Source organism: Nicotiana tomentosiformis, chromosome 6 (assembly GCF_000390325.3).
Source record: "Nicotiana tomentosiformis chromosome 6, ASM39032v3, whole genome shotgun sequence".
In the NCBI taxonomy this organism is placed as follows: Eukaryota; Viridiplantae; Streptophyta; class Magnoliopsida; order Solanales; family Solanaceae; genus Nicotiana; species Nicotiana tomentosiformis.
The window spans coordinates 24,485,028-24,511,716 of NC_090817.1; the positions used below are offsets into that span (position 1 = coordinate 24,485,028).

The following is a 26,689-nucleotide window of genomic DNA, read 5'->3' on the forward strand; positions in this document are numbered from 1 at the left end:
GCGTTCGCAGCCTGAAGTCCCCTTCTACCTTATTCTAGCTGTTACTTCATTTCAGATAGTTATACTTTCTTTCAGACCATTATTTGTATTATTTTAATCGCTCGTGCAATTGTGACACCAGGTCTGGGATTGTATTTAGATATCGTTGTTGTTATGATTTTCTCACTCTATTTCGGTTTATTTAGTTCTTGGTTATTAATTACTTTGAATTGTTAAAAATGGCTAGAAGCTATTCTAACGTTGGCTTGTCTAGCAAGTGAAATGTTAGGCACTAACACGGTCCCGAGGGTGGGAATTCCGGATCGGTGACAAAAGGGAAGTAAGGAGGCATGTTGACGCAAAATTACTCATATGTTCTTTTACAGTTGTGCCCGAACCAGTTTTCTTGCATCTTGACTTCTTTTTGACGACTGTTGTGTCGAGTGGCCTGTTACAATCTACAAGCACAAGTGTTGTGTAAATTTGTCTGAAGATTGTAGTAGATAGACACACTAAATATTCACAGAAGTTAGAATTTAGAATCCTCAAGTTGTTCCTGTACCTCAACCAGTGTAAAAAAATAGTACGGGCTAATCATTTTTCGGATTGGCAATGAAAAAATAGCTAGCGTTTGCGAAGTCATTGAAAAATAGCCACTCTTTTGCTGAAACAGGAAAAGTTCCAGCATAATATGCGGGATTATGGAGCTAGCACATTATAAAATTCCAGCATATTATGTTGGAAGCTTATATGTAAAAAATTCGAACTCTAGCATATATGCTGAAATATTTCCGGATGTTTAACAGTATTTTTGTTCAGATTTTATCTTTATATGAAAAATGACTAAATTTTGATTTTTTTTTAAACTGTGACTATTTTTTAATTAACAATTATAAATCCCGCTATTTTTGAATTTCACCCCAACCAGTCAGTCAGTCCCTTATCAAATACTAATGTATTTTCTCATGAAAATCCTCAGAAACTACTACTGCATATGTTGCGCATGTTGGGGTGATGATTCTTATCATCCATAGATGAATACTGAAATTACGAAGAGAAGTACTTAAATAAATCCAAAAATTTTGACTAATTTGAAATATCAGTTTACTAAGTATTAGTTTTGGTAATTGATAAGTAGACCTTGTGTCAAACATCTGCGAATATTTTATATTAAATATTTGTAAATGAAAGTAGCCGTCTGTCTGCTTCGTTTTGGCGGTGTTCAACTGTCGTTCGGAAGTTAAATTTAAAAATAAATTTTGAAGCGATTATCCAATGTCGTTACATTTAGGAAATGCAATACTTATACAATTTTTTTGGGACTGAATATCTTTTTCCCATATTTTATATTTTTGTCAATAGATCGCAATACCACTCAGAGATATGGTGAAATAGTTGAATTTCCTTTTGCCGAGCATGGAAAATGAATATTCTTTTAGTAGGAAAGATGTTTATTTCCTTGGTTTATCTGCCACTAATATGAATTAATTGGATTAGAGGGGTTTCATATAGGGAAATGTCTAAATCAAATAGAAAAAAGAAGGAATAAAGAATAGTCACTAGAAAGATAAAGGATAAGCATTGGACGAGGCGCGCCAAAACCTCATCTGACAAGGAACTCAACTCACTATCAATGGCGTTATCCTGTTCCACTATATCTCACAGGGCAGGATCCTGTGGTTATCTTCCTCATTCTTTTCAAAACAAAGCCTTTTTCCGTACCCACCTCCTACTTCCGGTCAGCCCACTTGGTATTACAATTCCAGCAAGACCAATTTTTGCTAGACTTATAACTCGCATTGCCGCAAAGAAGAATGCTTCACTGGTTAGCTCAATTCTACTCATAATTTAGCTATTTTCAAGCTTAAAAGTTTGTGAAATTTACATTCTTCTTTTGTTGCCATCTGCTCCTGACTCATAAATAGTTTGTGATTTCTTCTTTTGTTGCCATCTGCTCCTGACTCATAAATAGTTTATGATTGAGGAGTAGTTGGTGGATTGAATGTACTTATTACTCTTTACTGATATTTAATTTTAGCAAATAAGGCTTTGATCCCGATCAAAACTTAAAAGTCTTTGGATTATCATATTATTTATCAAATGTAATTCTTGCAATAGTTTAGCCGGGGAGGAAAGGCTAGGAGGTTAAGGGATTATTTTTAATTTTTATATGATGATGGGATCCACGCCAGCTTGTACACGCCTCTTACTATTCCACTGGGTATCTGTTATCTCTCACCAGCACTACTATCGAGTAACTTTCCCGCCAAGGCTGCTACCTCCCACCAGCACTGGTATCGGGTAAGTCCCACCAAGGCTTAGGCAAATTAGAACAAGATCACCTAGTATTGTTTTTGCTTCACTGTGATTTGAACCCAAAACCTCACGGATCTCCTCTCACTTCATTGATCACTAGGCCACGCCCGTGGGTGCAATCTAATTTGAGCAACTGGTATTCTTTGGTATAGATTGATACCAACCCAAATCCTCTTAAGTGTATGAAAATGTTAATACTCTGAAGATTCTAAATAAGGCATGTGACACTAGCATATGCATTTTATCTTTCTTTTTGTCGTCTCAAACAGAAATGTAGACATCTCTCTCTCTCTCACACATACATACATACTCGTACATATTTGCACCTGCGTAAACATATTATAGAGCATTTATGTATGTGATTCAAGAATGATGAAAATGCAATTTTTATAACCCTCTCAGCTCCTTAATGGGTTTTCAGTTATGCAGGAATTGACAAAGAGGCCAACTACTCCGTCCATTTTGTTAACACATTTGGAGAGTACAATGAAGCAATTTCAGAGTTTAATGGCTGTGATGCTTATCTTTATTGAAATTGCATCTCCAATACCTTTTGATGGTTGGCAAGTTTGGCCCATTTCTCCTGCTGAGGCAGTGCTTTATTCCCCTGAAACAAACATCCCAAGAACAGGAGAATTAGCTCTCAGAAGAGCTATCCCGGCCAACCCAAATATGAAAACTATACAGGTGACTTATTTTTGTCTTGCCAATATATTTTGGTTGAGCCAGACTCATGCAGTATCACCATTCCTTTTTGTTTAAATGCAGGATTCTCTTGAGGACATCTCATACTTGCTCAGGATTCCACAGCGGAAACCATTTGGAACAATGGAGGGTAATGTGAAGAAAGCGCTTAAGGTATTGCTTTATTTGTTTGCAACCAAATTAGATATAAGATAAGGTTTGATCCTCTACCAAGGTCCCCACTCTTCTGACATATTCCACAGCCATCTAACAGAAGTATTGGGTGTAAGGCCATTTCCAGACAATAAAGAATAGAAGAGAACTTTTGGGATGATACCCTGCATATAATAGCTGCTTAGTTATGTGGACGCTACATGCCAACTGATTGGAACAAGTCGTTTGGTTCTGCAAATAACAAATAATGCCTCCACTTATAATGAAAAGATGTGAAGTTATGAAATACTCTTATTCTGTGTCTGATTCAAATTAAGTATATGATTGTTCATTGTAGTTATATTATCTTCTCTCAAAATTATACCCTTAATTTAGATAATCATAATTGAAGTACATATTAAAATGAAAAACTAGTTGGGATGGTGAGGTTGGGTAGGGGGATTGTAGGAGTTAGGTGTGGGGAGAGGAGAGGTGATAGAGCTGGGGGAAGTAGAGCAAAGATGGACATATACTTCTTTGATCTCATGTCGTCACAATCTCTCATCCTCCAATGGGATGAAATGATCCCCTTGGTGTTGAAGCGAGATAATAATATGGACTAATTGGTCTGAATTGTAACCATTAGAATAAATTTCAACCAAACGACGGATATTGATCTGGCTCTCATTTCCCCACCCCATACCCTCCAGAATAAATCTTGTCCCGTATATTAGAAGTAAGAAGCCACTAAGAAATAAGCTGGCAGGAAATCCTTCTGCCATTTTAACATATAAGTACCATTCTTTTTCATCTCATGTATCTGAAGGTATTACGTTCATTAAATGTGAAAGTGGAACTATTTCTGGTGTGTTAAGTGCATTATTCTTAGTGCTTCAATATCTCTTCAGATTGCAACAGATGAAAAGGCATCCATCTTGGCGAGCATACCAGCTGAACTGAGGGAAGAGGGTTCAGTCTTGTACGCATCTCTTATAGACGGCAAGGTAGCATGAACTAACTTAGATTGTTCAATTTAGAAGTACTTTAGGTTAGATGATTCATTTTACTTTCCAGGTTGTCACAAACCTGCGTCAATGTCGAGGTTCATTGTGTACTAGCTACGTTTAGATCCCAAAAGGGGGAAAAAAAAGAAAAAGAAACTGGGAACTATTACATGTGATCCTTTAATTGATTGAACCAATGGCAGTGATGGCTATCTGATCCAAGAGCACATCTATGTTGCTTTACGGTATTGTTTTGTTGCAGAAGTTTGTGAAATCTTATGCATTTGTGATAGTACATTTTCTGATTTGTATGAATATTCCAGCGATTCTTTTATCATGCTTTGATGTATGATGTGATGTTAATGCAACCAGTCAGGGATTGATGTTTTGGCTGTCTCACAGATTTCTTAATTTCCTTAGAGAAATTATTAAACAGATGATATCTCTTAACATAACGCCTACTGCGATCAAGATGACTTTCTCTATTATCTTGTCAGGGTGGATTACAAAACCTTCTACAATACATAAAATACAAGGATCCAGATAAAGTATCAGTTGGCCTTGCATCTACACTAGACACTGTTGCACAGCTGGAGTTGTTACAGGTATTTATGATCCCCTTCATGCATTAGGCACATTTATTACTATGTCGATAACATTTATAGATGGTTCCGTAAACCAATAATTGATCTTACCTAAAGGATCAATAGTATTCTCGTATTTTCTTATACCTAGATTTGTATTATTACCAATTGTTTCTTTTGCTTCAGTTTTCTTGTTATCTTGTTGTTGTTGGTACTGTTTCGTGTTACCGTTTCCTTTCCATGGTTTATACATTATTGTTTTTCTTTTCAACAATGCTATGACTATGCTTTTCCTGAGCCGAGGGTCTATCGGAAACGGCCTCTCTACCTTTACAAGGTAGAGGTAAGGCTGCGTACTCACTATCCTCACCAGACCCCACTTGTGGGATTACACCGGATTTTTTTTTTGTTGTTGTTGTATTAAGCAATAATAAGGTTAAAAATTTTCACTTAGGAAATGTTGTGCTTTGAAGAATATAACGAAGGACAGCTTGAGGCGAATAGCCCGTAGCATCAAACTATCCAAATCTCTCATGCATTACGATTTTCACTCTAAGTCTATAATACATTCTTTAATAAAATTACCAGGGTAAAGTTTTTAATGTAGTTGACAATTTCTCAAAGGCATAATCTCTCTACAGGCACCAGGGCTATCATTTTTGTTGCCGGCACAGTACTTGAAATACCCAAGGTAAGTCTTCTCATGATTTCTCTTCTAAATATAGCATTTATACTTTAGACACATAGATTGCTCTCGTTCTCCTCCTTTTTTCTATATTTTTTCTATAATGTTGGAGTCTAAGCAAGCTTCTGTGCACCTTGACTAATACCTTCCCACCTTCTTTACTCTGTGTGCGTGTTTAGAGAGGGAGAGACATCTGATTCTTGTTATATATTTACTGTGATACCAATGTGTGGATTGGCAGAAGTCCTGTACACGGTGCAAAGTGCAGGCACGTTGCATATGCACTTGTGTAACTCCTTTTTTACAAGCAGCAGCATGAAGGAGGTACTGCATATGCATAAAAGTTGGCTGGAAGTGGATTCTTTAAGTATCTACGGATTCCAAAAGTCCCAGCACCAAAAGAAGCCTTGCACCAAAATTTTAAATTTGAATGCACCTGTAGTTAACAAAAGTTACATATTCTGATTTCTCCTTAAAGAACCTATGGTTTCTTTCTGACCAGTCTGTCCAATATACAAAGAGGATTGATCTTCCAGATCTGTTTCTGCTCTTTCCTCAGCCTTCCCCCTGCCAGTTGCACACAGCTTACACCAAGTTGCCAGGCATTACCACACTACCCAATAAAGGCTCAAAAACATGCATCAGATTTGCTAAACATATTTACAGTGTAGCATAATGTGATTCACTGTTTCTGAGTGTTCCTTGCACAGAGTGCACCAGCTGTACAAATGGAAACCTCCTTTTTGCAGGTTATCTTGTATCAACCATGCATCATGTATGGCTGTCCAGTCAAAGCATGTTGGTTCTCCAGATCATATTCCATGATTGTCTGTAGTCCCTCTTGTTTCTGCTCTTAATAGGTATGACTTCACCAAGAATTTCCTGTCCTTTACCATCCATAAGAAGGAATCTTTTTGTCGTGCATCCAAAATTACTCCTAATATTTCGAGTACCAAATAAACTCTTTCAACATCCCAATCATTAAATTCATTGGGACTTGGATGTTCCAGCCCTTTCATTTACAGCATTCAGCAATAGTACTGTTTTTGCTGATTCCCAAGTTCTGGAAAGATTTCTGCTAGAGTGTCCTCCCCATGCTGTTTGTGCATCCACATATTAACTCTTCTACCATTTCCAATAGTGAGTCGTTACTTTATTCTGGAATTCACTCCATAAACATCTGATTTGTTTCCAAATTTTCACACACTGAGAGGAAGTGACAGGGTTAGTTTCCAGCAGTTCTGCATCCCGGACCCATGCTTGATCATCTGCTTCCACAGTTTATTCCTTTTATCATTAATTCTCCAAGACTGTGAACAATAAGCTTTTGTTATGTAATCTTAGGTATATGTAAATTTAGGTATTTGACACCTGGTTCCCACCGACCTTGTCTTGAATCAATCTTTGCCATTAACCAGAGGAATCTTCCTTCCTTCCTGATTTACTTCTCACAAGAGTTCCTCTTCTGATCTTGTTCAATTGTTTTCTACCTTTCCTGGGGTAGATGTAAGTGAAATCAAGTAGGCACGGATGCCATCAAGTGCACTGTTCGCTAATGTCTGTTTTCCACCAAAGGAGATACTGCTTCTTCCATGAACTAACTTTCTCCACATTTTTCTATAACTCCTCTCCAACCACTTTTTTCTTCATTTCTGGATCCTAATGGTAGTCCAAGGTATACTGTGGGGATATTCTTTAAACACATCGCCATTGTCTCTGCTAACTCCTGAAGGTTTTCATCTGCGTTGCTTGAAAAGTTAAACAGTGTGCCTATAGACCACGGGTTCGAGCCGTGGAAGCATCCACTAATGCTTGCATTAGCGTAGGCCGTCTACATTACACCCCTTGGGGTGCGGCCCTTCCCCGGACCCTGCGTGAATGAGGGATGCTTTGTGCACCGGGCTGCCCTTGATTGAAAAATTAAAACAATATACCTCTTCAAATGTAATAGCTGCTCCTCGTCTGCATCAGACAAAACCAAAGTATCAACATAAAGAATATGACAAACATGCACTCTGTTGACTTCTCTGTTCCTAATATCTTGATAGGTAAGAAGAACATTTTATTGATGTAAACCAGCAAAAAGAGAGTGCCAGTCAAAACCACATCCAAAAGTTGAGGTCATTATAGGTTGTGTAGAAAGCTAAGAAAGTCAATCATGTCTTCGGCTTCTAATAAATTGGCGGATGTCATGTTGCACCAATAAATAAGCAAAACTTCTATATTCCTGATAAGAAAAACTAAGCAATCCTTTCTGTTGAAGACATAATTAAGTAAATAAACTATGCTATCTCTGACAACTTAAGCTTTTAGATGAGTTTGTCACACTTCAATATGGTACCAGTGCAAGTAGAGATCCAGGGATCGAGTCTCACTGCCACCCATCATGAAAAAAAGGAGTTTTTCACGGCCATTAATACCTACATTAGGGTAGGCTGTCTGTATCACACCTCGACCCTTCGTGAACATGGGATGCTTTGTGCACCGGGCTGCCCTTTTTTTCTCTTAAAGTATACTCTCTCTAACAAATTAAGTTTTTAGGTGAGTCACACAGTTCAAAACTTTCAACCAGTTTTAGGCTAAAGTTTTCCATAAGCACTATAGATGGAAAAGATGATAATGAATCGCCTCTTCTCAATTCTCTTTGTGGTGTGTAAAAGCCTACGGGAGAGCCTTAATGATTATTGAGACCGCCAGCTGATATTGATTCACATTGAACAGTTTAAACCAGACTACACTTCAGTTGAGACCGTCAGCTGATGTTGATTCACTTTAGAGAAGGTTTCGGTGCCAAGATGTTTGCAAGAATAACATAGGAGGGCAGGCGTAACTTAAAAGAATGATTTTTGAAATGTTGCAACTCCCAGATATGAGTGTTTAATTAGATAGGGAGTGCAGACAAAATCACTTAACGATACACATGGTATGGCAAGAATAAACATATTTCTGCATATGAACAAATCTTCCTGTGGAAAGATGACAAATTGTATATATTGTAGGAGATGACTTTCAATTGCTGTTCAGCAATCCCCCCCCCCGGGCGGAACCCAGGGGCGGATCTACCTTATGAGGTAGGGGTACCACGGCACCCGCTCGCTTCGCTAAAATTCTTACTAAGCACTATAGATGGAAAAGATGATAATGAATCACCTCTTCTCAATTCTCTTTGTGGTGTGTAAAAGCCTACGGGAGAGCCTTAATGATTATTGAGACCGCCAGCTGATATTGATTCACATTGAACAGTTTAAACCAGACTACACTTCAGTTGAGACCGTCAGCTGATGTTGATTCACTTTAGAGAAGGTTTCGGTGCCAAGATGTTTGCAAGAATAACATAGGAGGGCAGGCGTAACTTAAAGAATGATTTTTGAAATGTTGCAACTCCCAGATATGAGTGTTTAATTAGATAGGGAGTGCAGACAAAATCACTTAACGATACACATGGTATGGCAAGAATAAACATATTTCTGCATATGAACAAATCTTCCTGTGGAAAGATGACAAATTGTATATATTGTAGGAGATGACTTTCAATTGCTGTTCAGCAATCCCCCCCCCCGGGCGGATCTACCTTATGAGGTAGGGGTACCACGGCACCCGCTCGCTTCGCTAAAATTCTTACTATGTACATAATATCATCTGTGAAGAAACGTATATATGAATAGAGTGGCACCCAAAATTCACAAAGTGGAAGTGGGTGCCATTGGTTCAGCCTTCCCTTTGGAGGCTTTCTTTGGCCTCATGAATGTAAGTTTGATTCCCTGTTGGAACAGCTCCTTTGATTTTTCATTTTTTCTACTTATTAAAATTTCCTTTATTTTCAGTTGAGCCTAAGGCCTCACCTCTTTTCATTCTTTTTCGGCTCTTTCCCTCATTTTCTTCCTTTTATTACTTGCTAAGTCTCTTTTCTTCATTTGTTTAACTTTCAGTCCTCATTTTGTTTCTATCATTATACTTTACTTTATGAACAATTATTTTCTATAGGTAGTTTGAATTGATTTTAATTAGCATATAATTTTTTTTATTTTTAATGAAACGATATTAATTTATATATATTGGAATATAATTTGAGCAATATCTTCTATTGGGTTTTGAAAAAAAAAATTAAATGGCTTGATTGATAGTCGTTTTGAGTCGAATATCATATGCTGAATGTTGAAGGTTTTTCTTTGAAAATAATTGTCATATAACTCAACAATTAAGATGGAAAAATAAACAAAGAACAATATAAGTAAATTAATCTAGTCAAACAAAGAATATATAGTGTAGTTAAGCTACTCTTTAAGCAAATATTTATATTGGAGTCGCTCTTTCATGAAATGTTATTTTTTTTTGTATTTTTATTTAGAATGTGTTTAAATTAAGCGTTAAAAATTTAAACTAAAATCGAACTTATTTGCTTTGTGAATGAAAGGCCTATTCAAATTAACCAAAAACTAAGCGAACCGATCCATTATTCCTAATCTGTCTTTGTAACTACTGACATGTATACTGTATGCATAACATGCTGGCACCCGCAACCTTCGAATCCTGGATACGCCTTTGCCCCCCCCCCCCCCCCCCCCCCCCAAAAAAAAAAAAAAAAAGAGAAAGAACGTGAATCGAGATAATAATTGAGTAGGTTGTGTCAAATTATCGACGAGACAATAACATAAGAACTTTGAAAGAAGATAAAGCAACATTTCCACGATTCATTATATAGCTAGTTGCTTAGACAACAAACATGTACAGTAGTTGACACTTATGGAGCCTTTGTATAGCCGGGTGTTCACATTATGGTTTCTTAGCACAACAGCAATATTATTGCATCCCTATGGAGGAAAACTTGAGTTGGGGTGTTCTTTTGAAAGCACACTGCACGTTCAAGTTATAAGCAACCATGTTAAAACAACTACTTAATAATTTCTTTGGGGAAGATGGTTTATTTTACATTCTTCTACTAAATGCGTCAGGCTCACAGGAAGAGGAATAGTTGAATTTACAGTTGAGAAAGTAGATGGTTCAACATTTTCTCCTGAAGCTGCTGGTGTAGCCAAAAACACTGCAAAAATTCAGGTATGTCGGATCCTTTACTTGAGAGTCAGATTAAATATGGTACCTGGGTAGATGTCATGAAAACCTCTGGCACTGCCCATTTCTTTGTTTGATACTTTATTCTGAATTTGATAATATGCACACGGGTGCTTTGCACTTCACTATTCCCATTCTTTTGGCATACACCCTGTAGATATCTGATGATGCTATTCAATTGTCCAGAACAGCCCCATTCTTTCAGCAGATACACTAAGGGAAAGTTTCATCTATTTCTTGCTTTGTCTTCCAGAAGAGTTACTGAAGATAATATGAGTCATCTTTTGCAGAGTGAATGCATATCATTGTCATCATCATCATCAATTCCTAGTACTTTTCTTAAGCATGTTCCTTTGGATGCTACAATGCATCATCTATATACATTAGTATGTTATCTCTCCTTTTACAGGAAATTGATTATTCAATCATTTCAAGGGATCTTTTCCTAATTAAAGAGTTCATTGTCCTCAGAACTCTCAGGATGGGGAAATACTATAGGTTTTCTCTTTCTTTGAATGCCTGTCCTGTAATGTGTTTTTGAAATAAAAAGTATGTTGCTTTTGTATGATGAAGTATTCCCCAATTAAACATTTGCTTCTGCTTTTCTGAGGCGGTTAACAATTTCTTTCATATGATAGAGCCTGCACCAGAGGAGAAAGTTTTATATTCTACTATTATAACTTGTCATATTCTTCAGATGGATATTCTGGCCAACACAAAGTATTAACTGTATAATGACACAATGCAGGTGGTTTTAGATGGGTATTCAGCACCACTGACAGCAGGGAACTTCGCAAAACTGGTAAGGTAGTGGAATCTCACTTCATCCATGTAAGTACTCAGTATGCAACAAAAACAACTATGCTTCAGTCCCGAATTAGTCAGGGTTAGCCATATGATCCTCGATATCATTGTGGTCCATTTGGGTCCGTGTCATTCCGATATCAGTAAGTAGTCTTTTAGGACATATTGGAGGATTTTAAGTATTCATCATGATATATGAAAAATATTTCAACCACCTTTAAGTGATGAGCTGAGCGCAATGTTCTTCTTGCATTTTTGGCTAGTATCGTTCTGTGAGCATGTCGTCCTCAACATTTTCTTTAGCAAAAGACTGGTTTGGTTCTTGCATGTGTACATCTACTTTCTAACCTCGACATGTTCGTGTTTTCCTTTGTGTCCATCAAATGCTTTCCATATTGTTAGTTCTTTCTCTGGGAGAGCTCCTTTTCTCTATTGGATAAGAAACATCTACATTACAAGGATAAGGACCTTCTTTACTACGGCTAAAAAATGGACTTTAGGCCTAAACTCAACCCAGAAAGCTAGCTTATGAGGTGAAGATTACCCAAGCTCCATCTCACACCGATGTGGGACTCTAATACCCCCAAAAACGCCTGAGAAATAAATAGTTGGAGCATGAACAGTATAACACGGGGGCCCAATATCGGGTAGCAAATTGGGCTTAACTCAACCCGAAAGCTAGCTCATGAGGTGAGAATTGTCCAATATCATATAAGGAGGCAAACAACCCCATTCCACGCCAACGTGGGACGGACTACTAATAATTTTCTCCATTCTTTTTCCCTTTGAGAAAAACTCTGTACTTCCATTACACATACTGATCAGACTTGGGTATTTCTTCACTTGAAGCAATTTCAACATGTAATGGTGGTTTTTTCTCCTCTCTTTTCCTACATCTTTCTTGTTGGGCCTGATAACTACTTTAGTTGAAGAGTATGGAGGTTATAGTTTCCTTGAGACTTCTCATCTTTAGATTTATTTCAATAAGAATTACTGTCATGGTAACAACAAATCTATATTCTGTAGGTGGTTGATGGGGCATATGATGGGATGAAGCTAACTAATGCCAACCAAGCAATTCTTTCAGACAGCGACTTGGGGAAGGCCACAGGGTATAGTGTTCCCTTGGAAATTAAGCCATCCGGACAATTTGAGCCCCTTTATAGAACAACTTTAAGCGTCCAGGTATGCATAGGTTTCATGGATTTTAACAGACCACTTTGGCATTTATTTCTGCTGTGCTGTGCTGTGCTTATGGTATATTCCTTTTGTTATGGAAGGATGGAGAGCTGCCTGTCCTTCCATTGTCCGTTTATGGTGCAGTTGCAATGGCTCATAGTGATGTATCGGAGGAGTTATCATCACCAAGCCAGTTCTTCTTTTATCTTTACGATAAGAGAAATGTAAGTAGCATTCAGTATAGACCATTCTTTCCTTTCTTCTTGTTTATTCTTAAAGTTACCACTTGAACCTACTACAGAATATCGCCACCCAACTTTCCAATTGAAATGTTGTTTTTCAGTCTGGCTTGGGAGGTTTGTCGTTTGAGGAGGGTCAATTTTCGGTTTTCGGGTATGATTTCTTCAAAAATGTTGTCAGATATTTGTGAAAATTTATTGTGTATTCAACAAACCAGTGATTGTAGATGCTCTAATGGTAAATCGTGTCTTATGATGCATAGATATACAACTATCGGTAGAGATATCCTTCCCCAGATCAAAACTGGTGACATAATTCAATCTGCGAAGCTGGTGGAAGGCAAAGAGCGCCTCTTCTTACCACCACAGGAGAACTGACCTTCTATCCTCAATTCTTTGGCAATTCTATATCTCATTCATTGTTGCAGGTCATTTTGTACCAAAAATGCTGCTGCTTCTTGTAAAACATAACGTACATAGTGTATTTCATACCACTTCCACTACATTTCTGTGCAAATTAGATAAGCTTTGCTAGAGAATGATAATGTTTATTGGATACAATATGCATTTGTCAAACTTAAAAGTTGTAGTAGTTTAGTTCAGACTGAAGAAAAAAAATTTGAAATGGCTAGCAATGTTGGGAAGTCCAGCATCATTTATGAAAAGAATAAATAATTGATATTCTGATCCATTGAGTTTCTTTTGTACATCACATCTTATATCCAAGTAGCTACATAAGAACAAAACTAAGCAGCGGACATATTACAAAGGCGACTTGGAGTTGGCTTAAAATCCAACCATCTCAAGGTTAGTCGACGAGCCGGTGGTGTTAATGCCCTCTTTATAATCTCTTTGTTTGCCGATCCATGTAGTTTCCGCAGACTATAATGGCTTGTTGCTGTTGCCCTGACTGTTCTTGAAATGCGTGGCGATGAATCTCTGTGTTGTTGAGACCTTGGTGATGATGGAAACCTATTCTTGCAATTGCATTTCCTGTCTGCCCTGTTGGTTCTGCCTACTGGTGGTGACTTTGCTGGTAGAAGTGAAAACTTTTGAGTGATGGTTTCCATTGAAGGAAGAACCTCCATCTTTCTTGTGAACCAAAAAGGAAGTATTTTCAAGAATTCTAAGAAGAAAGAAGGATGATGGTTTGTTTTCTTTGAACAAAAGGGGAATTGTTTTGAAGAATTCTTAGGAGGAGGAAAGATGATGGGTTTGTTTACTTTGCTAAGAAACTTTTTATAGTGGCGTTGGTATTTAGGGGTGTGTTGACCAGTTCGTTTGAGTGGGGGAGACTTTGTAAGCGACAACACTTTGGAATATTTTGACTTTCTTTGCCTGGGAAACTTCTACCAGTACTAATTAGTATGTACGTAGCAGTCTTAATAGTATGAAAATTGATAAAATATTTTCATGGTCAAAAGTTGCTCCTTCAGCAGTCATATGTTGACTTTTCCCTTTGAATTGCCTTCAAAAATTGAACGTACCTAATGCCACTCTAGAACGTGAAATCCTCACGATCTATTAGAGGGAATTGTTTACAAATATCTTTTTCTATTCAGGTTACTTTTAGTTATCCAGAGGGCGAAGACGAGGCATAGGCCAAGATACGAAAAGAAAATTTATAGATGAGAATCAACTGAGACTGAAACTTTCTGTTTTGTTTGAATAGTTATTATAATGTAGATTTCGTGAAAAAATGTCCCGGTTAAACTAAAAAGAGGGAAAAAAAAATGTTGCTACCTAATTTACATTTTTGAAGGAAAAAAGAGATGTTTTAAAGCAAGGAAAAGTATTTATATTTTCTATGTTTTTTCCATTATATTTTGAAGAATGTCTAAAGAATAGTTTTTTTTAAAACGATAGTTTCTACAATAAAAAATCTAATATTTTTTAAACATAAATACTATTATTTTTCTTTTTGTGAGAAAATTGGCTAGCCGGAATTTGATTTAGTTTAAAACGAGCAGGGTACTGTTAGTAATTCATATGTTAAAGCTCATTGGATTTCAAAAACTCATTAGAGTTCATATTCTAAATAAGGTCTATTAAATTGTTTTTCCTTAAGAAAGAGATGCAGAGTCGTGCGTTTATTTGAAAGTAAGAGAAAAATCTTAAGTGAGAAAACTATTTTCTTCAATTTTTAAGTACTCTAGTAAGGTTTAATTTTATAAAAAAAGTATTTCTTAATAAAAAAGCCTAGTCGCATTCTTTATAATTAATTAATATAGCACTATGAAACATAAGTCAAATTTAGAACACAATTTAGTGCGACAGGCGGTGTTGAAATTGAGGTAATTATAACATATTGAGGGTAGGGTGTATAAGCACAATACTGAATAAGGTGTATTAGTAATGTTGTAATTAGTTATGTTGAGATTATTTCTTATCGACTGCTTGATTTGATGTATTAAAGATTTTTAAAGAGTAATTATATCTTATGCTTATTCATGTATTAATTTTTTTTCCCCTTCCAATCAAAGCATCCATCGTGGCAATGGAGTGTGTGTGTGTGGGGCGGGGGGGGGGGGGGGGGGTGGTGGTTAGGCACGAATCCCGACTTGTATATAATCGAAAAGCAGTAAAATAAGGGGGGATGTGTCCTTCAGCCCCAGTACATAACTAAAGAATGATATGTATCATCCTTGAGGTCTACTGCTCAAATCTGATCTGCCTAGTTTGGGAGATCCTCTCCATTACATTTTGACTATAAAATATTCCACAAAAAGATGATAATCCTACTAATGCCGGGACTATACAAAAAATTGTTCTATCCATTGGAAACATCATTAACAACAAACCGATTCCTTTTATCGCTTGTTTGGATAGTTGTTATGTATTGTTTTATAATGTATCTTATAGTATTGTATTGTATTGTATTGTACTATGTCGTTTTGATGTATTGTTACACCCCACACCTTTCCACACATAGAGTGGAAGATTGATAAGTGGGACTTCTAACGTGGCCAATCGGCCGATGGCACATATGGGGATAGAAGAGCCAAAAAGGGGATTACACGTTTCCTTAGATTTACGCTAGCTGTCCCACCAGGTGCAGTAACCGGGGTGGGGCGACCCATTTTGCATATGGAGCGGCGGAATTCTCTAGTATAGTATAAAAAGGGCAGTGATGATCTTTCTCTTTTATTCTAGGAGTTATCACCAATATTAGTTTTCCCAAATGCTCTCAACACCCCTTTAGAATTCCCAAACAGTCTAAGGCAAGATCGAAGGTGAATTTAGGAGGATCTAGCATGAAGGAGCTTGGAATAGTCGCTATTATATCTATCATCTTGTTGTATTGATTCTGAAAATTTGTTGGAGGCATGACTAACCATCATAGAAGTGTAGCTAGTTCTTCAACAAGGTATGTAAGGCAACTGTCCTTCTTGGCATGTTTTGATGTAATTCTCTCTCTCTCTCTCTCTCTCTCTCTCTCTCTCTCTCTCTCTCTCTCTCCCTCTAAAGTATTTTTGTATTGTAAGAATTTGGTTGATTCTGAGTCCCTCTCAATAACGTTGTTCTGTTCTTGTACATTCTTGCCAGTAGCATTTATTTTGAAGTATATAATGTTCCCAGTTGGTATCACGTGGTCGGAGTGTATGATTCATTCTGAGTTTAAACTTGTTATCCCTTGAAATAGACAATGCATGCACTTATATATACACATCTATTTTACTTTACCGAGACACACTGGCCGGGTAAGGCACCTATTATGCAACCACTAATCAATTGGATATGTGAGACATGCTATGAGATATTACCGAGCCCTTGTGTGGCCGGGTACGATGATGTGTGATGTGAAGCTACCGCGTCCTCTTGATGCCGATTACGCCGAGACTATCTGAGGCCGGGTATAGTCGAGACCCCCTGAGGCCGGGTACGACCGAGTCCTCTATGAGGCCTGGTATGGAGTGGTGTGATGTGACGCTACTGAGTCCTCTTGTGGCTGACTACGCCGAGTCCTGTTGAGGCCGAGTACAGTCGAGACCTCCTGAGGCCGGGTACGATCGAGTCCGCTATGAGGCCGGATATGGAGTGATGAAATGTGCCCCAAAAGTGGCTGAAAGTATGCATACATATATATTATCATTAATGCATGGCCCCAATGAGTGGTTTGATTTTGCAAAACCTTGAATACATTCATTATACATGTTTTTTAGCTTTCACAGTTTACGCCCCCTATGGCTTGTCTTCGGTATTCAGGTTGAAATCGAGTACTCACATCTCTTATGCTATGTCGCTAAATTATATGCTCTCTTAGTCTTACATATTTAGTATATTTTTCCGTGTTGACGCCCTTTTTCTTAGGGGCGCTGTGATTATGCCCTCAGGAACAGATAGACCTGGTGGCGTCCCTCTCCAGTAGGGTGTTGTTCCAGCTGATTGGTTGTTGCTCTCCACTTCTCTGGAGTAGCTGTTCAGAAGTCAATAGATACAGAAGCATGTGTTCTAAATATTTTGGGTACAGTGGGGTCCTGCCCGACCAAGTCATGTATATGAATATTTCTTATCCTTAAAGCCTTGTAGAATAGAGTTTGGTTGTATGTAAAAATGGTGGGTTATAACGTTGTTGGGCAGAGTTATGAATATGTATAAAATGTCAATGTTTCCTTGCAAGTCAGTTGTACACATTTTAACTCTGGTATTAGTACTTGGAGGCCTTGTTGGCCTAAGTTTCATGATTGGAAAAATATAAGCACGGACGTTGGTTCGCACGGGCCTTCAGACGTCATGTGCCGGTCGCACCTCCCAAGGTTGGGGTGTGACAAACTTGGTATCAGAGCAGGTTTGTCCTAGGAAGTCTACAAGTCGTATCTACTAGAGTCTTTCTTATGGGTTTGTCGTACACCATACTTATAAACAGGAGGCTACGAGATATCTTAGATAAATATCCTTCTTTCTGATCTAGATCGTGCGGTACAGCTGAGTCATAAGCATTCATTTCTAACCCCATCTTGTTTATGTTTATAGCGATGCCGACCAGGAAACGTCAAGCACCTTTTCAAGGATTGAATGAAGAAGCAGGAGAAGGTAACAGTCAGGTGCCACCTGCCCCTATGGGTAAATATAGACCACATGATGAGGCTGGTACTCAGGTGTCGGGGACAGCACCACCGCCCCTGGAATAACATAGAGAAACTAATGTACCTCTTATTCCTCTTCCGATTGTTTCTGGGCAGGAATCGGATACGAGAAGTGCAGTACAATTATTGACACGGTTGGTGGCCTTCCAGGCCCAATGTCAGGCCCATTCCACTTCAGATGGAGAAGTCAGTACGAGAGTTCGAGACTTCATAAATTTGGACCCCTAGGTATTTATAGGAACAGATCCAAACAAAGATCCCCAGAACTTTCTAGATCAAATATAGCGGATCTTATGAGTGATGCATGCCACTGATACTGAGTCTGTAGATCATTCCTCTTGCAAATTGCGGGATATAACTGTGACTTGATATGAGACTTGGGAACAGTCTAGGGGATCTCCTTCCCTAGCAGCAGGATGGAAGGAATTTGCGGAGCTATTCTTGCAGCAGTATTTTCCCGTTGAGATCCATCGAGCAAGAAAAGATAGATTCTTGCATTTAGAGCAGGGTAACATGAGTGCCGGTCGCACCTCCCAAGGTTGGGGTGTGACAAACTTGGTATCAGAGCAGGTTTGTCCTAGGTAGTCTACAAGTCGTATCTACTAGAGTCTTTCTTATGGGTTTGTCGTGCACCATACTTATAAACATGAGGCTACGAGATATCTTAGATAAATATCCTTCTTTCTGATCTAGATCGTGCGGTACAGCTGAGTCATAAGCATTCATTTCTAATCCCCATCTTGTTTATGTTTATAGCGACGCCTACCACGAAACGTCAAGCACCTTTTCAAGGATTGAATGAAGAAGCAGGAGAAGGTAACAGTCAGGTGCCACCTGCCCCTATGGGTAAATATAGACCACATGATGAGGCTGGTACTCAGGTGTCGGGGACAGCACCACCGCCCCTGGAATAACATAGAGAAACTAATGTACCTATTATTCCTCTTTCGATTGTTTCTAGGTAGGAATCGGATACGAGAAGTGCAGTACAATTATTGACACGGTTGGTGGCCTTCCAGGCCCAATGTTAGGCCCATACCACTTCAGATGGAGAAGTCAGTACAAGAGTTCGGGACTTCATAAATTTGGACCCTCAGGTATTCATAGGAACAGATCCAAACAAAGATCCCCAAAACTTTCTAGATCAAATATAACAGATCTTACGAGTGATGCATGCCACTGATACTGAGTCTGTAGATCATTCCTCTTACAAATTGCGAGATATAACTGTGACTTGATATGAGACTTAGGAGCAGTCTAGGGGATCTCCTTCCCTAGCAGCAGAATGGAAGGAATTTGTGGAGCCATTCTTGCAGCAGTATTTTCCCTTTGAGATCCATCGAGCAAGAAAATATAGATTCTTGCATTTAGAGCAGGGTAACATGAGTGTCGGGGAGTACAACATGCAATTTAACTTCTTGGCTAAGTATGCTCATTTGGTTGTGGCTGAGATGAGTGATAAAGTGCATCGATTTGTGGGTGGTTTGAGACTAGATTTGATTAACGAGTGTACCATTGCTTCTCTGAATCCGAACATGGACATTGAACACATTCAAGCCTATGCACAAAGCTTGAATGAAAGAAAAAGGCAACAGCGAGCTTCTCGAGAGCACGATCGGGGTCAACATAAGATAGCCCAATCTACAAGTGATATGGATGAGTCTCGAGGTGAGTTTAGACCTCCATTTCCTCTGCATCCATCTTAGCCAGTGGATAATGCAACAACATAGTCCCAGGGTCAGCGTCATGATCGAACCCCTTACTCTGGTCAGGGTCAAAATCCCCAAGGATAGAGCTCACAATATGGTGGAGACCCGAGTAATATAAGATATCCGGCACCGCATTACGATCGATGTATTAGGAATCATTTTGGAATTTGCCGCCAGGGTTCAGATGTATTCTATTCTTGTGGGCAGCCCAGTCACATTATGTATTTTTGCCCAACGAGAAATGTGGGTAGCATGATGCCGCCAACGGGATCTGTAACAGCTTCCTCCTTATCAGCATGACCTCATGATAAAAGTATGCAACCGCCAATGGAAAGAGGTAGAGATAGAGGTGGAGTGACTGGCTCAAGCGTGTCAGAACCTAGAGTCCTCTCCAGACGTGGTCACAGGTACTCTATCCGTTTTTTCTATTAACGTGTATGCTTTGATAGATCCAGGTCCTACAGTATCGTATATTACTTCATCTGTTGCTACTAAATATGGTAAAGAGCCTGAATTGCTATAGCAACCATTTGAAGTGCCCATGCCAGGGGCGAGTCCATGGTAGTTAGGCGGGTATATCAGTGTTGTGATGTCATGATTCATGATCATCATACCTTGGCTGACTTGAAAGAATTGACAATGGTGAAATTCGATGTTAATGTGGGAATGGACTGGCTGGCCTCTTGTTATGCTACGTTGGATTGTTGAAAGAAAGTTGTTCGCTTTTACTTTCTGGGAGAGCCAGTTATTGAATGGAAGGGCGATGTTGCAACACCAAAAGAGAATTTTATTTCTTACCTTAAGGCTCAGAAGATGATTTCGAAGGGGTGTATTTATTATTTGGTGTGGGTGAAGTATACGGAGGCGAAGCCTCCAATCATTCGATAAGTTCCGGTGGTTAGTAAATTTTTCGATGTGTTCCCTGATAAGCTCCTGGGTATCCCACCCAACATATAGATCGAGTTTGCCATCGATGTGCCATCCGATACACAACTGATTTTCCTTCGTACATGATGGCTCCTACCAAGTTGAAGGAATTGAAAGCTCAATTGAAGGATCTCTTAGATAAGGATTTTATTCGACCCAGTACTTCCTTGTAGGGATCTACAGTACTATTTGTTCGAAAGAAAGATGGTTTATTGAGGATGTGCATCGATTATCGACAACTGAACAAGGTAACAAGAAAGAACAAGTATCCGCTCCCGAGATCGATAATTTGTTTGATCAATTGCAAGGCGCCAAGTATTTTTCGAATATTGATCTCATATCGAGATATCATCAATTAAGAATCAAGGAAACAAATATTCCAAAGACATCCTTTCGGACCAGATATGGCCATTATGAATTTCTCGTTATGATCTTTGTCCTAACCAATGCACCAACAATATTTATGGACCTGATGGATCGAGTATTCATAACATTCTTGGATATATTTGTGATTGTGTTAATTTACGATATTTTGGTGTATTTTTGAGCAGAATCAGAACAAGCAGAGCATTTGCGAAAGGTCCTACGCAGACTCCAGGATCACAAGTTGTACGCCAAATTTTTCAAGTGCGAGTTCTGGCTGAACTCGGTGGCTATTCTTGGGCATATAGTATCATGTAAAGGTATCAAGGTTGATAGTCAAAAGGTTGAATCAATTAAGAATTGGCCAAGACCCACAACGTCTACGAAGGTACGTAACTTCTTGGGTCTAGTCTGTTGCTACCGAAGATTTATGGAGAATTTCTCATCCATAGTTGCTCCCTTGAAGAAGTTGACGTACAAGTAAGCTAAGTTCCGGTAGACCGATGTTTGTGAAAAGAGATTCCAAGAGTTAAAGAACAGGTTAACTACAGTGATCCACGTCCAATCCGCACTCAATAGTGAGTGGAAATGGTCATTGGAAAAATAGTACCCAACAAGAGTCGGGGTCAATTTCCACAGGGAGTTTAATATGGGTGTCAGGGGTATACACTTGACGAAAGAAAATGGAACAACTAGATTTCACTTCCAAACAAAGCGTTTTGATTTATAATTCTAATTATACTCTAACAATTATAAGCTAAGAGAAGAAGCTAGAAAGCGAATGATTATTTTTTATGTTTTTCCAAATAGTTAAAAAGCCTAGGGATGTGATCTTAACCTAGGTGTTCGCCTAATGGGTTAAATACTTTAACACTTGTTTTGTTGATTGGGGTATATTATAGCTCTCAACTCTACGTTACCCATTCAATACCTCTTGGTTATAAAGTGATTTTGCCCAATTTGGATTTCTCAAGCCCAAATGGGTATCAAGCTAAATAGTTGATATGAGCTCAAGTCGGGTTCTCATTATATCTAGTTTGAACCCTTTAATTAGGCTAATCAAACCCTTAATTAGCCCAATTCCTTGTTATCCAAGTTATCTTAGACTAGGTCACTCTTTCTCATGTAAAGACCCATTCAAAAATGCATGAATCAATATTTGCAACCATTAATTCTAAAATTAAAGCATAAACTAGGCTAAATAATCCATAACTAATCATAAACAAGCATTAAATTAAATACCCATAAGGTTTACACACTAGGGTTGGGTTACAACCCTAGTAAGAATCTAGCTACTCATAGTGAAAAATGAAGAAAACAAAGAAGAAACACTAATTAAACTCATAATCCAAGATTAAAATTATAAAATATGATGTTTAAATCATAAAATAGTCACAAACTTCCTAAAATAGCAAAATACAACGGTTACAGCAGCTCAAACTTCGAAACGTTTACCTAAAAATGTGATTGTCGTCTATTTATAGTGGCCCAAATTCGCTGACAAAAATGCCCCTCGGGAGGTTCTGCGGCCACACAGTTCTATGTGCGATCCGTAGATTGCTTAAGCTTGCAAGGAATTGGATTCAGCAGCCGTACAATTTGGTCTGCGACTACAATACATCTTTTGCGGCCGCACAATTCTTGTCTGGTATGCACTTCAAACAAGGCTTCAAGTCTTCGTCATTTGCACAGTCTCTGAACTTATGAATATCTGTTAGTGCAGACCTTATTCCGCGGCCGCACAATTCATGTGCGTTCTACACATTGGCTTTAAATATGCTGGGCATCTTCACTTGTTCTATGGCCGCAAAAATCCTTCAGCAGACCGCACTTCTTAAGTTTTGCGCCCCTTCTTACCTTGTGAGCCGAAACACTCTTTTTTGAGTCGGATTTCATCATGGGAGCCCAAAATTCCAATATTATTGCAATTTTCACACTTTCATTAGTTTTGGGAACATAAATCAATACTTTCGGACTAAAACAAAAGCAAAAAGGTGCTAACAAGTGGTCAAAATCCACACTTATCAACTTCCCTAAACTTAAGTCTTTGCATGACCGCAAGCAAATAAATTAGTTCCCACCTCCTCGAAGTTAAAGGTTAACTCAGCGAGTCAATTGTGAGCCATTCACACATCAATTGGGACCAACAATTACCCACATTACTCATGCATTATAAACAAGGCGACAAGTCAAATATTCATGCCATATAGTTCTAATGTGACATTTGAGCTTCAAGAATTGACTTTACTCATCAAGGATTCTTGTTTTATCATGTAGGTCATGGTGGGCTCCAAACTCTTCCTCCTCTTCTTTCCGTTTGCCAAGCTTACTTACAAAGTTAGCACTCAATCTTAAGATTCATGAAAGGTTCACTCTTCTCTCACAAGATAATATCACAAGTACAGCTTCAAGTACCATAGGCTTGCCCCTCATGTAGATCACCACTAATGTAAACTCACTCGGTTTGAAATCAAGTAGGACTTCTTTCGGGTTGTAATAAAGACTTTTGGATTAGGGTAGGATACCATATGGGTAAGTGGTTACACATTTCTTTAAGCACTCCACATTTTCATTGTTCGGCTCACAATTACCAATTCTTAGAGACATTTTCTTTTCATTGATGGCTAGAGAGACTTGACATCACTCCTTCTTGTTCACTTCATTCTTTTTCTCCCTTGTTGATTGCTCATGTTAGGGATCATTACCTCCTTTTGAATCCATCAACCTTTCCACTTATTCACTTGTTTTTTGCATTTTTCTCTTTGTTCTTTTCTTTCCTTGCCTTCTCTTTTCATAGAGATCATTTCTTTCTCTTTTTGTGCCTTGATACCTTTTTTAGATTCCTCATCTCTCCCCCCAACTTATACTTTAAGCCACTTATTTTACAAGAGTGTTAAGGAAAGTGCAGGTGCTAAGAGAGGGTCGCGACAAAACGGGTAAAGTCTTATAATATGGTTATCAAATGAGAAAGGCTAGAGGCTCAAAGGGGGTTGACTAGGGATAACGACATTGGTTGGCAATATAAACCTCAAACGGGCCAGGAAAGCCTATAATCACCTCTCAAACCAAGCAAAACTTAGGATTTCGACTTGAATCACATTCGGGGAAAGTTCTAGACCATTCTCACAGATACTTGGACTAGCAAAATTCATCTCACCCCTCACACAGCTAGATTGTAAAAGAGGATAGAGTCAAAAGCCTACAACGACCACATTCAAGTTTAAAGATCACTATGATCCGATAAACCACTCGATGATCACCAAAGTCAACTCAAGAGACATAAAGTCACTTAGTAGAGCTATTTTCTTTCGAAAACCTTATCTCTAACCATTAGCACGTAGTTAAGTGTGTTGGTAGCAAATGAAGCATGATTAACTCTTCGAGAATGACTTGATTAGGTCTTTTTGAATCTAGCTACTCATAGTGATAATTGAAGAAAATAAAGAAGAAATGCTAATTAAACTCATAATCTAAGATTAGAATGGTAAAATATGATGTTTAAGACCTATAATAACCACAAAATTCCTAAAATGGCAAAATGTAACGGCTACAGTAGCTTAAACTTCGAAACTTGACCTAAAAAATGTAAAACTCATCTATTTATAGTGGTCCAAATTTTGCTGACAAAAATGCCCTTCGAGAGGTTCTACGGCCGTACAATTCCATGTGTGGTCCGCAGATTTCTTCATCTAGCAGGTCTTGAATTCTGCAGTCGCACAATTCTGGATTGCGGCTGCAAAGCATCTTCTGTGGCCGCAAAATTCTTGTGTAGTCTGCACTTTAGTAAGGCTTCAGGTTTTGGTCTTTTGCACACTCTCTAAACTTTGAATCATTTGTCAGTGCAAACCTTGTTCTGCGGCCGCACAATTCATGTGCGGTCCGCACATTGGCCATAATTCTGTTGGGCTCTTTCACTTGTTCTGCGGCCAAAAATGGAATTCTGCGGTCCGCATTTTCTTCTGCGGCCGCAAAAATCCTTTTATCGACCGCACTTCTTAAGTTCTACGCCCCTTCTTGCCTTGTTATTCAGAATACTCTTTTTTGAGTCGGATTTCATCATTGGAGACCAAACTTCCAACATTCCTGTAATTTGCACACTTTCATTAGTTTCGGGAACATAAATCAATACTTTCGAACTAAAAACAAAAGTAAAAAGATGCTAATAAGTAGTCAAAATCCCCACTTATCCACTCCCCCAAACTTAAGTCTTTGCTTGTCCTCAAGCAAATAAATTAGTTCCCACCTCCGTAGAGTTAAGGGTCATTTCAGCAAGTCAAAAGTGAGTCATTCACACATCAATTGGGGCCAATAATTACCCATACTACTCATGCGTTATCAACAAGGTGACAAGTCAAATATTCATGCACATATAGCTCTAATGTGACATTTGACCTTCAAGAATTGACTTTACTCATCAAGGAATCTTGTTCTATCATGTAGGTCATGGTGGACTCCAAACTCTTCCTCCTCTACTTTCCATTTGCCAAACTCACATAAGAAATTAGCACTCAATATTAAGATTCATGAAAGGTCCACTCATCTCTCACAAGAGAATGTCACACGTACGGGTTGAAATACCATAGGCTTTCCCCTCAGGTAGATCGCCACTAATGTAAGCTCACTTGGTTCGAAATCAAGTAGGACTTCTTTTGGGTTATAATGAAAGCTTTTGGATTAGGGTAGAGTTCCATATAGGTAAGTGGTTACACCTTTCCTTAAGCACTCCACATTTTCATTTCTCGACTCACAATTACCAATCCTTAGAGGCATTCTCTTTTCATTGGGGACCAGAGAGACTTAACATTACTCTTTCTTGTTCATTTCATTCTTTTTCTCCCTTTTTGATTGCTCATGCTAGGGATCATTATCTCTTTTTTTGAATTCATCAACCCTTCCACTTATTCACGTTTTACATTTTTCCTTTTGTTCTTTTCTTTTCTTGCCTTCTCTTTTCATAGAGATCATTTCTTTGTGCCTTTATACCTTTTTCAAATTTCTCATCTCTCCCCTTTACTTATGTTTTAAGCCAATTATTTCACAAGAGTGTTAAGTAAAGTCCAGGTTCCAAGAGAGGGCTACGATAAAACGGTTAAAGCGAACTCATTCCCTTAAGAAGGTTGTCACGCCATCCATCGTTGGGACGAGTCACCCAGTTCACACAAAAGACTACCTTTGGAAAGAACCGCGGTGTTGAGAAAACCAAAGGCTTATTATCTACTAAAGCATAAAAAGAAGCTACTTAACAAAACAAGAACTAAAGTGGAAAAAATAAAGAAGCTAATGAGCAATAACTACTAAAGATAGATAAATATACAAATAAGAAAGGAGAGAGAAGATAGATAAATACAAATAAGAAAAGAAGGAGTATCATCAAATTATTACATACCAAATTGTATTCAAAATGTGTCAATGTATCAAATAAACTCCACCTCCCGAATAAAGTTAAGCATTATCCCCAATGATTATCAAAATAAGAATAAAAGGAGAGAGGGTGAAGGAAACCTCCCTAAGGATCCTTGGATAACTTAGTGTCCCCAGCAATGTCATCTCCCTCAGGATCAACCAACTGTATCTCATCATCATCAAATCTAGGCATGGCTAGGTTGTCGAACATCGCACGCACATCCTCAACAGTATTGGTAGCAAGGTCTTGCTCGTCAGACTGGCCAGCTGGTGCTATCGATGCAGATGGTGCTGAAGGATCTTGAGTAGACTGGTGTGGGTCAAGTATCATATCAAAAGGAAGGTCTCCATCTGTAGCAAGTCTATTCACCTCCATCCGGAGCTTGTCCATTAATTTCTTGCTTACTTGGGACTTCCTCATCTTCTTTACTCCCTTTCCCATCTCCTTAACAACTGACTCGTGCTGTACCAAAGTATCCATGATCATTTTCTGGTTCTCCAAA

The 26,689-nt window shown here is 38.5% G+C and overlaps 1 protein-coding gene across 3 annotated transcripts; it reads left to right on the top strand.

The window, feature by feature from the left end:
- Window positions 1-1,524: 1,524 nt before the first annotated feature.
- On the top strand, window positions 1,525-13,200 carry LOC104103661 (peptidyl-prolyl cis-trans isomerase CYP37, chloroplastic). 3 transcript variants are annotated; one of them, XR_011408420.1, is made up of 12 exons: window positions 1,525-1,804; window positions 2,725-2,982; window positions 3,064-3,153; window positions 4,041-4,136; window positions 4,634-4,741; window positions 5,362-5,411; window positions 10,358-10,460; window positions 11,224-11,277; window positions 12,306-12,464; window positions 12,560-12,682; window positions 12,760-12,851; window positions 12,961-13,096. XR_011408420.1 is itself a non-coding variant. In XM_070177188.1 (12 exons), the coding sequence occupies exons 1-12, from the start codon at window positions 1,613-1,615 to the stop codon at window positions 13,073-13,075; spliced, it is 1,398 nt and encodes a 465-aa protein (XP_070033289.1). In that variant the 5' UTR covers window positions 1,527-1,612; the 3' UTR covers window positions 13,076-13,200. The 3 variants fall into 3 exon arrangements, 2 of the variants coding, with proteins under 2 accessions (XP_070033289.1, XP_070033290.1); XM_070177188.1 differs by having other exon boundaries at window positions 1,527-1,804; window positions 12,802-12,851; window positions 12,961-13,200; XM_070177189.1 differs by having other exon boundaries at window positions 1,666-1,804; window positions 2,717-2,982; window positions 12,802-12,851; window positions 12,961-13,200.
- Window positions 13,201-26,689: the final 13,489 nt, after the last annotated feature.

What these genes read in the sequence shown, in the direction of transcription:
- LOC104103661 (XM_070177188.1), top strand. Translation starts at nt 1,613, where the DNA reads ATGGCGTTATCCTGTTCCACTATATCTCACAGGGCAGGATCCTGTGGT. An exon ending in CACAGCTGGAGTTGTTACAG is followed by an intron (nt 4,742 to 5,361) that starts GTATTTATGATC and finishes ATCTCTCTACAG; the next exon opens with GCACCAGGGCTATCATTTTT. An exon ending in GGTCAATTTTCGGTTTTCGG is followed by an intron (nt 12,852 to 12,960) that starts GTATGATTTCTT and finishes TATGATGCATAG; the next exon opens with ATATACAACTATCGGTAGAG.